This window comes from Podarcis filfolensis, assembly GCF_964270895.1.
Source record: "Podarcis filfolensis genome assembly, chromosome: 2".
Classification (NCBI taxonomy): Eukaryota; Metazoa; Chordata; class Lepidosauria; order Squamata; family Lacertidae; genus Podarcis; species Podarcis filfolensis.
In genome coordinates this window covers 89,946,385-89,959,568 of record NC_139605.1, presented here as the reverse complement: position 1 = coordinate 89,959,568, position 13,184 = coordinate 89,946,385, and the positions used below count along the sequence as shown (strand labels likewise).

At 47.8% G+C, this 13,184-nt stretch overlaps 1 protein-coding gene across 5 annotated transcripts in view; it reads left to right on the top strand.

The window, feature by feature from the left end:
- Positions 1-13,184, top strand: part of MYO15B (myosin XVB) — a 78,930-nt gene that overhangs the window by 25,491 nt on the left and 40,255 nt on the right. For all 5 annotated transcript variants that reach the window (XM_083598030.1, XM_083598032.1, XM_083598029.1 and 2 more), the window contains 13 exons: positions 1,000-1,130; positions 2,213-2,308; positions 5,537-5,772; positions 5,863-6,041; positions 6,498-6,570; positions 7,640-7,837; positions 7,939-8,033; positions 8,645-8,748; positions 8,991-9,072; positions 10,371-10,484; positions 10,990-11,090; positions 11,512-11,868; positions 12,820-12,916. In XM_083598030.1, coding sequence (XP_083454156.1) covers positions 1,000-1,130; positions 2,213-2,308; positions 5,537-5,772; positions 5,863-6,041; positions 6,498-6,570; positions 7,640-7,837; positions 7,939-8,033; positions 8,645-8,748; positions 8,991-9,072; positions 10,371-10,484; positions 10,990-11,090; positions 11,512-11,868; positions 12,820-12,916 — 1,863 coding nt within the window. The remainder of the gene's footprint in view (positions 1-999; positions 1,131-2,212; positions 2,309-5,536; positions 5,773-5,862; positions 6,042-6,497; positions 6,571-7,639; positions 7,838-7,938; positions 8,034-8,644; positions 8,749-8,990; positions 9,073-10,370; positions 10,485-10,989; positions 11,091-11,511; positions 11,869-12,819; positions 12,917-13,184) is intronic.

The following is a 13,184-nucleotide window of genomic DNA, read 5'->3' as shown; positions in this document are numbered from 1 at the left end:
TGACTCCTAATTTTATTTTTATTTTTTGCTAAAGTCCATACACTTCACACGTGTTATGCTTTAGAGTAGAGCTGAAATAAATTCCCCCTCCAAAAAAAAAGTCTTGTAAATTTACATAGGGGGTCCTTACATAATGTCCTGCTGCTTGTGGGCTTCCTAGTGGCATCTGGTTGGTTACTCTTGGAACAGAATGCTGGCCTGGATAGGTCTTTGGTCTGATCTAAGCAGGGCTCTTTGTATAAATATTGTTTCAGCAGTTCGGTTGCTTAAGTGATCACTAGCCTGTAATGTTCGATTTCAATATTAGATACAGTGGCACCTCGGGTTACAAACGCTTCAGGTTACAGATTCCACTAACCCAGAAATAGTACCTAGGGTTAAGAACTTTACCTCAGGATGAGAACAGAAATTTTGCGGCGGCAGCTGGAGGCCCCATTAGTTAAAGTGGTACCTCAGGTTAAGAACAGTTTCAGTTTAAGAACAGACCTCCAGAACGAATTAAGTTATTAGCCTGAGGTACCACTGTATTGACAGACAGTGCTTGCCAATTTGTGATAGCTAATACATGCAGTGGTCTTCCAAGCTTTGGGGAGATACTTTTTCCATTGATTTGTTTGCCAAAGGACTTGAGTGTCTGCCATAGAACCACTACTTGTCACAAAGGATTCTGGGCATAAACACTGCTGGGCCTCACCATGAACCTTTGTGAACTGAGAATGTGCTAGTCTAGAACCCACCAAGCATTTGCTTCTGGTTAGCTGGTTGGCCACTGCTAGAACAGGATGCTGGACCGGATGGGCCATTGACCTGATGACCAGGCACTTCTTAGGTTCTTCTCCCCCCCCCCCACCCATTGTAGCTACAGTTGTGGTTATTGCTTTCGCTTAGTGTTTGTTTGGACACCCAAAAAATCCCTGTTGATCTCAGTAGCCGCATAAAAAAAGCAAGAGTGTGCCTCACCAACTGAGCTAACATTATTAGTGTTTTCCTGTCTTGCAGGTCACCACCATGCCCAAATTAATCAGGTCACAGAAGTCTCCCCTCCGGAAGTTAAAGCAAAGGCTGATCTCTCTCTGCCACCTGACATCAATAGCTTTCCATTCTCTGCATTTATAAGGTCGCATTTTCAGGTAGGAGGTTGTCTCGGAAAGTTGGAGTTCACTAGAAAAGCCAGCGGCCATCATTGTCTCTTCCACTCACTTCATAAAATGTTAAGAGTTGGAAGGGACTTGAAATGCCATCTGGTCCAATCCTAGGTGCAGAATGCAACTACAACATCCCTGACCCATGGCTGTCTAGCCTCTTCTTAAATGCCTTAAGCAAAGGAAAGCCTGCCATATTTCAAGGCAGTCTTAATTCATTGTCAAACAGATCTCAGTTCTGTTTATTTCCCTGTAGTAAAAGTCCATCTATTTGATGGTCATCATCTGAGTGTTTTGCGGGAAGAAAGGCTCTAGATAAGTCTTTCCCAGACACTGGGTCTCTTTTGGACTAAAGGTAAAGGGACCCCTGACCATTAAGTCCAGTCGCGGACGACTCTGGAGTTGCGTTGCTCATCTTGCTTTTTTGGCTGAGGGAACTGGCATATAGCTTCTGGGTCATGTGGCCAGCATGACTAAGCTGCTTCTGGCGAACCAGAGCAGCGCACGGAAATGCTGTTTACCTTCCCGCCGGAGCAGTACCTATTTATCTACTTGCACTTCGTGCTTTCGAACTGCTAGATTGGCAGGAGCAGGGACCAAGCAACGGGAGCTCACCCCGCCACGGGGATTTGAGCCGCCAACCTTCTGATCAGCAAGCCCTAGGCTCTGTGGTTTAACCCACAGCACCGCTTAACCCACAGATAATCCACAGTTTTTGGACTACACCTCCCTTTATCCCTAGCTAGCAAGACCAGTGGTCAGGAATGATGAGAATTGTAGTCCAAAAGCAGCTGGAGACCCAGTGTTTGGGAAACACTGATCTAGTTTTTTCCTTCTTGCACCTGTAGCCCCCCAGTCCACTGGGCTTCTTCACCCTTCCTCTTTACTTTGGCTGTCAACTCCGCTGCTGTCACATGGGAGAAATGATTGGGGGAAACAAAAGACCCTTTGCTTTGCCCTACCTGAACAGTGGTGGCTCTGAGAGCAATGCACATCACAGTGTCTTCACTTTGCCTAACATTAGTAATGCTGCTTATGAACTCAGCGCTTCTGTTCCTCGTCCATTGTAGGAAGTGGGTTTCCCTGCCCTTGGGCAGCCCCTGCAACAGCCTTTGACCAGACTGGATGGTGAGCAGAGGCAAAGTGCTCTGCAGCTCAACAAAGTGGTAAGGGGGAAAAAAATGAGCAAGCAGTTAAGCAGCTAGGCCTCGCTGGAGATAGGAGATGGTCCCGTCCCCCCACTCAAAGTTAAAGGAGCTTTGAAGGAGGGAATCACAGCCCATGGTGTGTACAGCTATACTGATTTTCCTCTGGGGAGCAAGCTTTGCAAAGTGTTAGTATGGTTCCAGAAGCCTGCAAAATCTCTTTGACCTAGACACAAAGATGACCTGTTGCATGCTTGGCTGGGGGTGGGGTGGGGGGTTGTGTTTCTACACTGTGGTGCTTCCAGTCAGGGGCTTAATTGCCAACGGGTTGTTATGCTATCACAAAGGAGTAGTTGGCAGCTTCTTCAGATGGGGGACTGAGAGATGCCAAGGGAACTCCTCCACAACTCAGAGAGCTTCCTTTGCGTTTGTGGACTTACTGAGGAATCCAGAACAGGCAAATGCTGAGCAACTGAGAAAAGAGGGGGGAGAAAAGGATTGTGGTGCCCAAGATGGGTGCAGGTACCTGAGGCCCAGACACCTTTGTTCTCCATTCAGCAGAAGCTCTGGGAGATTAAATGGCGACACAGGCTTGGGTATCACTTTTTCTGGAGGTGGGGCTGGGAAACTTGCTTTCTTTTTTTGGCCTGTCAAGGCTTCCATTCTCTTAGGGGTTCCATTTGGTTAGGGGGTCACATGCCAGATATGGACTGGGCCAGAGCCACCCCACAGTCTTTGGCTGAATACTATACACATTCTGAGTCTCTTTTGCCCCTCAAAGCATTCTGTCGTTTACTAAGGGTTGCTAGGAATTGTACCTCTGTGTGAGGAGTAGACTACAGTGGCCAAAATACATTGCAAGGTGGGGTGGGTGTGAGGAATGAGCTTTTCATGCGTTGTAAAGGTTCAGTGCTTATGCAGTCTTTGTCTAATCACCCCACATTCATTCTCTGTCCTCCTCTCTCTTTCTCTATCACACACATGACAGAGAGAGAAGGGAGAAGCCAAGTCTAATAGTGAAGCATTTTTGCTGTAAATGCAAGGTGGCAGAATGGGTGCTCCTAGACAGGCGCACTCTTTCCTTCCCGCATACACGAAGCACCCCATACTGGGAGCGGCCAGGAGAAGTGTTTGGGGCCTCCCCCTGCTCTGCTTCCTCCTTGCACTTCCACCTGCAGGATGTTGCTATTGAGAGGCAACAAACAAGAAGCTGCAAAGTGAGGGTTGCGGCGCTACTCCTTTCCCAGACCCTGTGAAGGGGAGAAGAATGTAGACTTGGCACTTAGAGCATCTCTCCTTGGGTGGTGGCAGGGAGGGGAAAGGGAGGTGGCAAATTATTAGCCACACGTCTGGAGAAGGGTGTCTTGCTCCCACGGGCGTTGTGGCTTTGTTGATGGACCTTCGCCCCCTCTCACACAAAGATACACAGCCTAACCCCTCCCCATTAACCCCACTAGGGCCACCTGTGCACTCCTCTTCTCCCCCACCCCAGGCCACACCGTTGTCATGCGCAACAGGGGAGTTGACAGCATTGGCTTCACAACAAAAGGATGTAAGCAGCTGCTTGCCAGCCTTCCCTTTTTCTCACTCTGTGTGCAGAGTCACCGGTGTAAAGGAGTGGGGAAGCAGAGAGGGTGAGATGTCCCCCGAAACTCAGAGGAAAAGAACGAGCCTGTTTCTCCCTCTGCCCTCCAGTCTCTCTGGCCGCCTCCTGCACACTCTCACCTCTCTCCTGTTTTCACAGTATTCTATGTCTTCCCTCTCAAATCCTCTTGTTGGGGAGACCGCAGGGCAATTAATGTGTTACTTGATGTCTGTTAGCATGCAGTGGCTCAGGACTTGCAACTCTTATGTTCGGAATCGTTCAGAAGCCATTGTGCTGGGAAGCGGGAAGTGACCACAACTGATCCACTGGCCGCATGTTTTGCAAATCAGTTCTGGTAATTGACTCTAGAGAGAGGATGCACGCTGCCTTCCAGTTAGTCCTTAACTGGCCACCAGTTTCCATTCTTATTTATAGGTTCTTAGAACTTGAAGGAACTGAGCAGTAGGTGGATCATATTTGTGACTTTGCTGTGATCATGAAGAGAAGCTATTCTTAGGGAGGAGGCTGAGGGAGGACCAGGGCTATGGAGATAAGAATAAGTTTGACTCATACAATGTGTATGTACTACTAAACCCCTTCACACATTGCTACTTATTTAACGATTCTCGAAGGAAGGCGGTTTTCTTTTTAACTAATCGTCTGTGGGAAGATAGTGGCTTTTAAGTAACTCTTTTTAACAGGGTTTTGTTGTAATAAGAAAAAAAGAAAGCCGCCATTTAATCCAGCTTGCACATTGTGTGTATCTGCACCATACATTTAAAGCACATGACTTCCCCCCAAGAATCCTGGGAAATGTAGTTTCTCCTTTCAAAGCTATAATTCCTCTTAACAAACCACAGCTCCCAGGGATCTTTGGGTTGAAATAAATGTGTTTTAAATAGGCATGGAATGAGTTCTAAATGTGTGGTGTGGAATGAGAAAGAATGAGGGCAGACTCAAGGTCCGAGCAACTGAACAAGAATTCCTCCACTCTTAGCCTTGGACATATTGAAGGGCTTTCCTGCATGATGGGCAAAACCGTTCCCCAGCATGTAGCTCAACAGTAGTGGAGCACGTGAAGGCTGAGTGCAATCCAGATCTTGTGTATTTTTTGCCCCTGAAAAGCACGGAGAGAAACTAGTTTCGTTCCAAAAACAAATGCTCATTGCCTATTGATTCTACCCTACAATGTGTCCATTTGAAAACAGTTGTAGGTGGTCCTGGAAACTGGAGGTGCGTCCACATTGTGTCATTGTGGGTTGGGGTATCCTAAGATCACAATCGCCACTCCCTCCGCCATTCACCTGGGGCATGTGCAGGGGTGATAACCTAATCAAGGGGAGAGTTTCCAAATGCAGATCAAGTAACCCCACCCCCTTGTTTAGGGCTGAATCTAGACTCAATCTAGATTGAAAGCAGCATGTTGAAGATGAAGATGAATGACTCAATTTTTTTTTAAAAAAAACCCACTACATTTTTGTGTGTGCAGCAAAAGCGAAGTAATCTGCTTCGGGCACAGTTCTGCTGCAAGTGCCAACTGCCTCTGTTCCTACCTGCCACGGAAAAGCAATGGTTCTCCAAGAGAGTGATCAAGGTGGGGGCTTGATCTTGTCGCTTGAGGTCTGCTGCCTGACTCGATCACACCTTTACCGGTTCCCTTACAGATCCTGCGGTTCATCAATGACAAGGACCTGGAGGACTGGCAAGAAAAGCTCCTGGGGAACTATATAGCAAGTCGAGGGCTAGCCAGCCTCTCCCTGCGTAATGAGCTGTTGAGCCAGGTGGCCAGCCAGGTGTGGAAGAACCCAGACCTGGAGCAAGGCCAACGAGGTTGTGTGTTGATGGCTGCCCTCTTGAGCACTTTTGCCCCTTCTCCAGCTCTGGAGAAGCCCCTGCTGAAGTAAGAAAAAGGCTCCGCTCTCCACTTTTTTAAAACACCACTCATAAAATGGAGCCGTTTACGGAAGGATTCTGCTTTTTTGGCTTACAGGTTTGTGTCTGACCATGGTCTGGATGGATATAACGGCGTTTGCCAGCGTAAACTCCTGATGTCAATGAAGCAGATGGAAAGCGACCCAGAAGTGTCCCGTAGCTTTCCTCCCACCCAGCTGGAGTGGACTGCCAATCAGAGGAAAGGCAAGATGGTGTTGGATGTTTACACCTACAAAGGTAACAGCGAATACTTAGCATACTCATAAGGGCAGACCTTGGTAATATGCCGCCCTGTGCAAGACCATTGGAAGACCTCAACCACAGCCCTCGTGGCACCAACTTAAGCCAGACTCTAGGAAGGATGTGCAAGGCCCTCTACCTCTTTCCCAAAGCCCAGTAAGCGCTTGGCCAGCTTTAGGAGGGAGGCAGGAGGACTCTAGGACCCTTTCAGAGCCCTACACCTCCTTCCCGAAGCAGGGCAAGCGCTTACCAGGTTTTGAGAAGGCACCCTTCTTGGCTATGTGCTTGATGTGACTGCACCACTCACACTGCCCTAAATCTGCCTGTGATACCCATCAGAATTGTTGGGAACAAATAGTATTTCCGGACCGGGCCCTCCTTGATGTTGCAGTTTGCAGTTGTAAGGCTTTTATTTTAGCATTTTGTCTTTCGCTTTTTTCCTCCCTGGCTTAGAGGAGAGGCTTTCAGCCGAAGTGGAGTCCTGGACAACAGGAGAGCAATATGCAGGCTGGATCCTGAGTTCAAGGTACACGCAGAAGCAAAAGGAGTAGGTTTTGATCTGACAGTTTCTGTTGTCAGAGCAATTGATCTTTGAGGTCAGCAAAGGCTCAGGCTGTTATCAGCGTGTTCTGCAGCAGCAGGAGAAGGGTAAATAATTATGTAAGGACCAACCCCAGGCCGTGTTATTACTTCCGCATCCCAGGCTGTTGGAGTTTGTCTTTAGTCATAAAAATGAATGTTTGAGCTCCCACCTTCCCTTTTTTATTTTTTTAACTGGAAATCCATTTCATGCTTTGGAGAAGTTAGACTGTCTTTGGAGAGAAGAGTGGTATTCATGGGCCTCAGTTCAGCTCTTTTTCCTCAAAGAGCAGTGGCCTCCCCCCAACCTAATGTGCCCCCCCAAGTGTTTTGGACTACAGTGGTACCTTGGGTTAAGAACTTAATTCATTTTGGAGGTCCGTTCTTAACCTGAAACTGTTCTTAACCTGAAGCACCACTTTAGCTAATGGGGCCTCCCGCTGCCGCTGTGCCGCCGGAGCACGGTTTCTGTTCTCATCCTGAAGCAAAGTTCTTAACCTGAGATACTATTTCTGGGTTAGCAGAGTCTATAACCTGAAGCGTCTGTAACCCGAGGTACCACTGTACAATTCTTGATCAGCCCCAGCCAGCATGGGCAAAACCAGAAGCCTTTTGTTTTTCCCTCTCTGCCTCGCACCCAGGGCCGTCTTAAGCATATCTGGCGCCATGGTGCAAAGATCCCTCTGGCGCCCCCCCCACTTTCCCAGAGTTGTCAAACCTTTCCCCAAGCCTCTGCAGGGATCGCTCTCCTCCCACTGAGGCTTGGGAGGCAAGCTGCATACCCACCAGCCATATGGTTGGCAGGGTGCAGCTGGTGGGCATGCAGGGAAGGGGAGGCCGCTGGCAAAGCCGCACAGCTCCCCCCCATGCCCCTGAGAGGCTGGCGCCATGGCACAACGCGCCACTAAGCCCAGTGGGAATAACGGCTCTGCTCTCGCCTTCTTTCTCACCCCTGTCTTCTGGCACCCTGCACTTCCTCTCTGTGTCGTAATGTCCCCTCCCTCTGCTGATTTCAGGGGCCTGGATACAGTACCTCGCGGCTGGTCTGTGTCCATGTTCACAGGCAAGGCGTGGCAGGATTTGCCTGGTTGTGACTTTGTGCTGGATCTCATTGGAGAAATAGAGGAAGGCAACTGGCCCTCTGAATCCTCCCCTGACTACCCTATAACCCCAGAGTGGGATGAGAGCTATTCCTATCAGAGCTCTTCAGATAGGTGAGTGACCTCCTTCCTTGCCACTTGTCCCCAGCTACAGCCTCCATCGTATTCCCATAAACCTCTGCTTCTGTGACCTTACTGGCTTTCTCCCCTGGCAGGATGCCCTTGGACATCCCCCCTGCTCCAGGCATTCGGGCACCTTCCGTCCCCCCACCCCCCCTGCCTCCAGACTTGGACAACATCGCTCATTCAGGTGAGTCCCAATCTCAGGGCAGTGATGGTCCTAAATTCAAAGGCGGCTGGACAGCACCAAGGAGTGTGTGAACCTGAGTGTCTGGTTTCCAGGCTTTGAAGCAATGTGGGCTTTGTGTGTGTTCAGTGTGTGCGCGGGAGACTTAAAGAGAAAATGTTGAGGCTGTAGAATTAGCATAGGTAAAGGTAAAGGGACCCCTGACCATTAGGTCCAGTCGTGGCCGACTCTGGGGTTGTGGTGCTCATCTCGCTTTATTGGCCAAGGGAGCCGGCGTGCAGCTTCCAGGTCATGTGGCCAGCATGACTATGCCGCTTCTGGCAAACCAGAGCAGCGCATGGAAATGCCGTTTACCTTCCCGCCAGAGCGGTACCTATTTATCTACTTGCACTTGACATGCTTTCAAACTGCTAGGTGGGCAGGAGCAGGGACCAAGCAAAGGGAGCTCACCCCGTCGCGGGGATTCGAACCGCTGACCTTCTGATCAGCAAGTCCTAGGCCCTGTGGTTTAATGCACAGCGCCACCCACATCCGTAGAATTAGCATGGGGAAGCACAAATGGTGCTAAGAGAGTAGGGAGGAGCTTGGCCTGATTTGTTTCCATCTCCCAACAGAGTCGAGCTACATAGGTAGCTCCAGATCCGCTGGAGGGCTGGATCACTATGTGGACGGTCTCTTCATGCCTCTGCTGCATCATGGGGCCAGGAGTCAGACACCAGTAAGTCTGCTCATTTCTCATCTGTTCAATTGTTTGCTGCTCCTTTTCTCGTGCACTGTCCTTCCAACAAGTCTGCCTTTCCGTTTCCCGTTTCGTTTGTTAGCATTTAGATCTGTAGTGACCATTCATGTAATTCATAGTGAATTACGACCCTGTCCTATGTTCAGTTGTCTGAACTCAAAGACCAAATGAGGCGGATAAGCTGTGTACTAAATGTTCGGCTGTTTCTTGCTTCTCTGCAGGATATGGAGAGTGAAGGGAATCTGACTGGACGCATGAAAGGAGGTGGGAAAATTGGACCCACTCACCATGGAGCCTTCTCAGGTGCGACCCAAGCAGGAAAGATCCAGCATTTGTACATGATGGGGAAGGGAGTTCAGGGTTTGGTCCTTTGGGGATGATGGCCACCAGCGGCTGTTCTTTTAGCAAGCATTAAGCTCTATGTGATCTAAGATGTGTGTGGAATTATGTTTATATACCTGGCACACACTTCATGCTGTTGGGTGTGAATAATGAGATTCTATACATGCACACTTTGGACATGTATAAGCCCTAGGAAATTCTGTCAGGCCTACAGAATCAGGCAGGGACCTGCTTCCACAACATGCAATGGTTGCCATACCCAGAATGCCCAGCGGCACCCTCACTATATGGCCAACTACGCCAAGGTTATCTCAGTGCAAGTCCTAGGAGATATAATTTTTAAAGGATTTTGCCTTGAATGTCATTTCCCCCAAAATAATAAGCATTTCTATGAGTCCTCCATTTTCTCCATTCCATCATATTTCTACGTGTGGTGAAATAATTGCCTTCCCTGGAGCCAAATAGTAGTAGGCTCCTACTTTGTGGTGGTGGTTGCTGACTAAAGATGAGGGAGAAATTTGGTTCCGTTCCTGTTTTAATGCGAACCTGCTTAATTCACACTTCCTGAAACAATATGAAATGACTTCCTGAAACCAAAATCTGCACTTTTCTGACTTTTGTAATGTTGTTCTCCAAACGGAACAGTGTTCAGAAATGTGTTTATTAGGGGTAAGTGTGCATTGCGTAAAAATGCACATATAAGTTAAAGTAACATACAAAAATGTATCATTTTAGGGGATATTACATGCAAAGAGGTGCCTAGGAGGAGGAGAGGTGCACACTAAAATGCTGACTTTTCATGATGACTTTAAAAAAAAACCAACCTGCTATGAAAATGTGATTGAAAAAAATGAGAAACCAGAAGAAGGGTGTTGCATTTTGGGCAGGAATTTAAAATTCCTCTTTGCCGCTCTCTTCCAGCCTTCCTAGCCTTCTCTAGTTATTCAAGGGGTTTGTATGTCTCTTGTGGTGGTTTGTGTGCATTGCGTGCTGTTGTTGTCCTTGGTGATGTCTGGTTGCTTGTTCTGACTTGGGAAGATACTTAGCCGGGTACCACAAGGATGGAGCCAGCAGCCTCTAGGTTTGCTCCAAAGGTATGGAGTGTGTGTGAAGATTAGTAGTTAATGGAAACCGGGGTGGGGGTGGGGGTGGGGATTTGCCCGGTGCATGTGAGCAGGACCATCAGTAAGTCTGGCTGTTCAACTTGGTGATAACTTTCACACGAGACACAGCAAGCCAGTCTTTCCTTCTTCCATTAGGCTATTCGGGAATGATGAGCATGCCATCTTACCAACCTATGCCCGTCATGGGCGGAATGATGCCAGCCAACATGCCGATGATGCCAGCGCTTGGTGGAATGGGAACAATGCCAGGTAAAAATAATACAGAAAATGTGGCAAGGGTTGGAACAGGTTGAAATGCAGGAGATTTTGAGGTGGGGCAGTGGGGAAGGCTGCCATTCATCCTTTGCACAATAGATCCCTGTGTCTCTTTTCTTACTATCCAACTGGCTTGCTAAAAGAAGGCTGAGAAGAAAATGTGTAAGTTTAAAAACAAGTCTTCTTGCTTCAATATGTTACAAACAACATAAAAGCATGTGGAATGTACTCTACAGCTGTACTTCTGCTTCAGTCATGCTTTAACAACTATTTTACAAGCTTTTTTGGATTCACTGAATATAGTAAACATAGTATTGGAAAGAGGAGAGTTAGTATGGAATTGTGTTGAATTTTGCCGTCCTGTCCCCTGATAATATTATCCCCATCTGGGAGGAAAAGCCTCTGGTTGCTGTGCATTCAACAGGAAGTAACCACTTACTATGTGGATCTCGGATGTTAGCTAGATGAGCCTTCAAAGACGTCTCTTTCTCTCATTCAGCTATGGCTATGCCTCAGCCTCAGCCCATTATGCCATCAGTGGATCCAAACCAGATAGCTGCACAGCAACAAGCCTTCATCAACCAGCAGGCCATGCTCATGGTAAGTGAAAGGGTTAAGAACAATGGGCGATGAGCAAGTGAGTACAAGGAGCTTTGGAAACATAACTATGCTGTTGCCTTTTGCCATGAATCATGTCTCACTTGCCAGTCGCCTGCTAAAATGTTTATTATGCACCACAAGTGTCCGGTTGTTAGGTTTTTAATTCTTCTTTCAAATGTTGTTTTTGTGTTCCTAACTGTTTTTAATTATTTTATGTATAAATCGCCTTGGGATGGCGGTTTAGAAGTCAGTTAATGAATTAACTGTAATAACAAACAAACATATAAGTGGTCTCAGTAGCTTCATCCCTTCTCTTTCCTCCAATATATATCTACTAGTCTCAAAATCCCCCGGGTTAAAAGCCTGAAACTGCCATGTTGATCAGGCCAAAGCTCCTGAAAAATTGGATTTCATGTTTCAGGCTCAGCAGATGACCCTTCAAGCCATGACAATCTCCCAGCAGCAGCAGCAAAAGGAGCAACAGCGCCAGCAAAAAGACAGATCTCCTGAGCTTTCAAGGCCAAGACAAACATCACCACAGAGGAGGTCACCTGAATTTTCAAGGCGAAGTCGAGCATCAGAACAGGAGCGATTGCCTGAATCTTCAAGGCCGAGGCGAGTGTCACCACGGGAACGGTCACCAGACTCTTCAAGGCCAAGGTCTCCTCCTCCACATCTGCCAGCTCTAGCTGCTAAACCCAAGAGCCTCAAAAGCACCACCAAGCAAGATGCATCAGTGCCTGATCTACAAGAATCTCCATCTCCGCCACCAGCACCGGTACTGGGTGTCCAGCAAGTATTCCTCTGTAGAAATGCCCGCACGACTTCTGCATCATAGCATGGTTTCTGCAAAACCAAACCTTAAAGCATTGGTCTTCTAGATGTTGCTGATTTGCAACTCCCATCATCCCCAGCAAACAAGGCTAGTTGCCTGGCATGATGGGAGTTGTATACAGCAACATCTGGGAGTTGTAGTTCAGCAACAAAGGTTCCCCACACCTGAATCTAAAGAGAGAAAGAGCTGAACTCTGGCCATGCTGCTTTACGATTTTATGCTCCTGTTGCTCGGTCCTTGCTCCTGCCAACCTAGCAGTTCGAAAGCACGTCAATGTGCAAGTAGATAAATAGGTACTGCTCTGGCGGGAAGGTAAACGGCGTTTCCGTGCACTGCTCTGGTTCACCAGAAGTGGCTTAGTCATGCTGGCCACATGACCCGGAAGATGTACCTTGGCCAATAAAGCGAGATGAGCGCCACAGCCCCAGAGTCGGCCTCGACTGGACCTAATGGTCAGGGGTCCCTTTACCTTTAGTATTCGCTTGTTAGAACTCAGATCTGATTCTCACAAACAGCAGATAACATTCTAAACCTGTGTCCAAGTGGGGGCTCACATGACTGAATGCTACTCAATACAAAAAGAGGTTCCCTCTATATAGAAAAGATGCAAAGGTGAAAGCCAGAATTCTTTCCCTGACATCTAGTTTTGTTGGGGTTTTCCTTTAAAAAAACCTTAATGGGGGAGCATTTAGTCATGTGAGCTCCCACCTGCAGCTTGCAGCGTTAAAGCCCAGGCACGGGTTTATTTTAAACTAGCTTTGAGTTGGGCATGACTGAACTGCCACAAAATGCTATATATGGGGTGGGGAGATGGCTCCTCGTTTTTTCAGACATCCCTGACTAGGATCAGTCAGTGAGGCCTAACTGAGGAACATACTGGGTTATGTGTTCTAGATCCCCCTCCTCCACGGAAACGAGTCCTCAGACATCAGAGAGGACCCCATCTCTCGAGAGTCATTCCAGAAGAAAGTTGAGTTCTTCCAGAAAATGGGTGAGCCACTTCATGCTGTTGCCCTGGGCTTCATCCCAGACGGGGCATCATTCCATTTTTACACATCAGTATATTTTCATGCTCCACACTAATACAAATTACTATAATTATTAACTGCTTTGTGGTACTAATTCATTCCTGAGGGAAGTGCCAGTGTTTTGTAAGAACACGAGTGCATTCCTGGGGAATAAACATTCTTTTGAGTTCTGCCAAGGAAAAAATAAGTATCTCTAGGTGAATGGGAGGCAAGATGAGGAACCTCTATTGA